The sequence below is a fragment of the Osmerus eperlanus genome, chromosome 2, assembly GCF_963692335.1.
Source record: "Osmerus eperlanus chromosome 2, fOsmEpe2.1, whole genome shotgun sequence".
In the NCBI taxonomy this organism is placed as follows: Eukaryota; Metazoa; Chordata; class Actinopteri; order Osmeriformes; family Osmeridae; genus Osmerus; species Osmerus eperlanus.
In genome coordinates this window covers 22,649,132-22,653,215 of record NC_085019.1, presented here as the reverse complement: position 1 = coordinate 22,653,215, position 4,084 = coordinate 22,649,132, and the positions used below count along the sequence as shown (strand labels likewise).

Here is a 4,084-nt window from a genome sequence, read left to right as displayed (position 1 = left end):
AGGTAAACCTTTCAGTTATTGTATATGCAGTTTTGAAAACAGACCACTACACACCATGTAAACGTTCCAATTAGGTTTAATTTTCCAAAGAACGTAACAAATTTAAGTGCCTCAAAATGTGTACACAGACATTACATATTCTTGTTAGATTCAGATATTTTGTCCTCTTTTTAAAATGTTGTACTTTAATAAATAAAGTTGTCTTTTTAGCTCATTATCATTTTATTGTCTCATAGCATTACTTTTCTCGACAGACGTTTGAAAAAGAGAACAGTTTTCTTACCACAACTCTCAGTAAACTAAGCACCATCTTGGAAACTGAATACAAAACAAAGACAATTACTTAGGATGTCTCTCGGTTATTTACATTCTAAGTAAGGGTGATGAGGGCCAGTCTAACATCTTACGGCAGGTTTGACGGTCAGCACATCGTGTGGAAAGACAGAGTGTGTTTGTCAGACATCGTGGGTGGAAAGCTACGTTCGGCAAAGAGAGACAAAGTGTTTGTGTGCGAGGACGTGTGTGGAACGATCCCTCTGGCTTCGGTAAGCCCTGCGTGTGTCGTCTCACTCCCGCAATGCGAGGGTCTCCACGCAACGCAACGAGCGTCTCATCAAGTTCAAGTCAAAGTTCCGATTAAGACTTCCTGTTCTACCTGTCTGTGTCCTCGGCTTCTCTATCACCAGGTTAGACACAGTCCCAATCCTGGGATTGTCTGGTCGTCCCGCCTGTGGCAGAACAATGCACGTTAATTCGATTCTAGTCATTTGAGTCTCTAGTGCTCTCATGGTTCTTCTAGCTTGGCTGTCCAGTTCCCACGTGGTCCTCCAGAGGAGGAAGGGCGTCTGTGGCTGGGTTTGCCCGACCCTGGAGCCTCATGTCTGGGGAGAGCTCACACCAGGCCGGCCTCCAGGCACATGCGATAGAACTGTCCACGTTGGGAGATGAGGTTGGAGGGGGAATCCATCTCTGTGATGGACCCTCTGTCCATCACAATCACCCTGGAGAGGTGGAGGACAGGGAGAAGTAGAGAGATATGAGGTAACCTGGTGTAGGCAATGATGGTGTCGAGTCTCTGTGTGTGTGTGTGTGTGTGAGGTACCTGGTGTATTCCATGATGGTGTCAAGTCTCTGTGTGTGTGTGTGTGTGTGTGTGTGAGGTACCTGGTGTATTACATGATGGTGTTGAGTCTCTGTGTGTGTGTGTGTGTGTGTGTGTGTGTGTGTGTGAGTGTGTGTGTGTGTGTGTGTGAGTGTGTGTGTGTGTGTGTGTGTGTGTGTGTGTGGTACCTGGTGTATTCCATGATGGTGTTGAGTCTCTGTGTGTGTGTGTGAGTGTGTGTGTGTGTGTGTGTGTGTGTGTGTGTGTGTGTGTGTGGTACCTGGTGTATTCCATGATGGTGTTGAGTCTCTGTGTGTGTGTGTGTGTGTGTGTGTGTGTGTGTGTGTGTGTGTGTGAGGTACCTGGTGTAGTCCATGATGGTGTTGAGTCTGTGAGCGATGGTCAGGACAGTGCAGTCCTCAAACTGGGTGCGGATGGTGGACTGGATCAGGTTGTCCATCTCCAGGTCCACAGCCGCTGTGGCCTCGTCCAGAACCAGGATCTTGGTCTTCCTCAGGAGAGCTCGGGCCAGGCACACCAGCTGGCGCTGGCCCAGACTGGGGGCGGGAGGGAGGAAGATGGAGGAACACTGATACGCCTGAGGTGTACAGCTGGGAAGCCTTGTGTGGGCTGTAAGTACTATTCTTAGTATGTAGAACATTCCGGCTTAAACATACAATTGTGAGATGTCGGTGAATGTTATTTTCTCATTCTGGCGTTTAGCCATGGGGGTCCCGTGATCGGCCATCCGAACCACTTTCAATACAGAAAAAAGAGAGTTTGAATGGTCGCTAACGGTTCCCCTCCCTCCATTGTTCTCTCTACCCGAGGTTCTCTCTACCTGAGGTTCTCTCTACCTGAGGTTCTCTCTACCTGAGGTTCTCTCTACCTGAGGTTCTCTCTACCTGAGGTTCTCTCTACCTGAGGTTCTCTCTACCTGAGGTTCTCTCCTCCCTCCACTGTGCTCTCTACCTGAGGTTCTCTCTACCTGAGGTTCTCTCTACCTGAGGTTCTCTCTACCTGAGGTTCTCTCCTCCCTCCACTGTGCTCTCTACCTGAGGTTCTCTCTACTTGAGGTTCTCTCTACATGAGGTTCTCTCTACATGAGGTTCTCTCTACCTGAGGTTCTCTCTACCTGAGGTTCTCTCTACATGAGGTTCTCTCTACCTGAGGTACTCTCTACCTGAGGTTCTCTCTACATGAGGTTCTCTCTACCTGAGATTCTCTCCTCCCTCGGAGCACTCGTGGCTCAGCTTGTGTGGCAGGCTGCACACGAAGCTCTTGAGGTGGGCGAGCTCCAGGGATCTCCACACCTCCTCGTCCGAGTAGCTGTCGAAGGGGTCCAGGTTCATCCTCAGAGACCCAGAGAACAGCACGGGGTCCTGGGGGCCACGGAGCGAGGGATCAGGGTGAGGGCAGGGAGTGGATACGAGTGTGCGTGGGCTGTGGATGTTCTGTGTGTGTTTGGGAGCTTCGGGATGTTTTCACCTGTGGAATGATGGTGATCCTGGATCGAAGGTCATGGAGGCCGATGTGAGCGATGTTGATTCCGTCGATGTAGATCTCTCCCTTCGCCGCCTCCAGGATGCGGAAAATCCCCAACGCCAGAGAAGACTTCCCTGCTCCGGTCCGTCCCACGATCCCCACCTGCAGGGAGCCGGGACAGGAAGGGGACCCTCAACGGTGGAACACTTAATCCACCCTCAGTCGCAGCTAGACATTTGCCTGGAGCATTTAAATGTCCAGATTATCTGAGCAAGATAATAAGCTGTTCGCTGTGTGCCGTGGACATGCTGTGTGCCATCCTGCTCATGCCTCTGGGCATCCTCACCAGCTCCCCCTAACTGGATGAGTGATTTAGTGAAGGGTTTTGTTGCTGCTGTTTTTTTTAATCGGAAGCTACATGGAGGACTTGTAACGCGAGAGAATCACTTCCACTTCATCAATGTAAATAAAAGAAATAAACCTCCATTATCCATAAGACATCAAACTAATGTTAGTTAAGGCACCATTTAAAAAAAACTGTCAAATCGGTCAATTTAAATGTACCCTTACAAACACATGCTGGCATAAACATCTACAGGTGTACTGTATTGTTTCATAAAACTGGCATGTTGTATACTATAGAACAATAATGTAATTGAAAGTTTTTTCAAATGTATTCTGGGTCGATTACAGGCACTTATTTTTTGTAATCTGACTACGTAATCCCAATGACACATAATCTGACACTACCCAACCCTGCAATACCGTTAAATCTATCCTTTCACCAGCCCATCACTGACCTTCTCTCTCTCCTGAATGTGGAGGGAGATGCCTTTCAGGGCCCAGTCCAGGCCCTTGCGGTACTGCAGCCCATAATCCTCTATCCGGATGGTTCCAGTGGAGGGCCAGGCCAGAGGGAGCGGGCTCCCCTCCACGGTCCAGGGAGCCTGGGCAGCGGGGCCAGAGAGAGCCCATCAGTCATGGAGAGGCAGGACACAATACTGGAGTTCTCTCTGACTACCACCACCAAACATCAGCTTCCACATAGAAGCATTATCTTTATTAATGATTCACGTCAGGATATTATAGATTTCGTGGCTACGTGTCTCCTTAGAACTGGTTGAACACTGCTCTCTAGTCTACCACCTCTCACAAGGACATACATAATATAAGAGCTAATATAATACATCATATAATATAGGGGATGAAGGGAATGTAAGGAGACTCTGTGATGGCATCCCAGTTCAAAGCCACGCACCTCTTTTGCAGTTTCGGCGTACTCCTTCACCCTCTCCACGGACACGATGTTGTTCTCCACATCGGTCCAGGCTCGAACGATCCAGCTCAGGATGCCCGTCACCTGCCAGGACAACCACACCAGGTGACCAACGGCACAGACATGGGCGTTTTAAAGGAACAGTTCGCTCAAATTACAAACAGCCAACATTTATCTGAAGTCACGCTGATTACCTTAATGTCCTTTGGAACATTATTTGT

General features: G+C 48.9%; 1 protein-coding gene across 1 annotated transcript in view; it reads right to left on the bottom strand.

Annotated features, from left to right (window-relative positions):
* LOC134038523 (multidrug resistance-associated protein 1-like) overlaps positions 1–4,084 on the bottom strand; it is a 13,845-nt gene continuing 9,761 nt past the window's right edge. Inside the window, exons 15-20 of the mRNA XM_062483942.1 lie at positions 3,846–3,947; positions 3,388–3,534; positions 2,591–2,749; positions 2,318–2,484; positions 1,465–1,659; positions 1–1,001 (exon numbers count right to left, since the gene is read on the bottom strand). Of these exons, the coding sequence (XP_062339926.1) occupies positions 893–1,001; positions 1,465–1,659; positions 2,318–2,484; positions 2,591–2,749; positions 3,388–3,534; positions 3,846–3,947 (879 nt within the window). The 3' untranslated portion in view covers positions 1–892. The remainder of the gene's footprint in view (positions 1,002–1,464; positions 1,660–2,317; positions 2,485–2,590; positions 2,750–3,387; positions 3,535–3,845; positions 3,948–4,084) is intronic.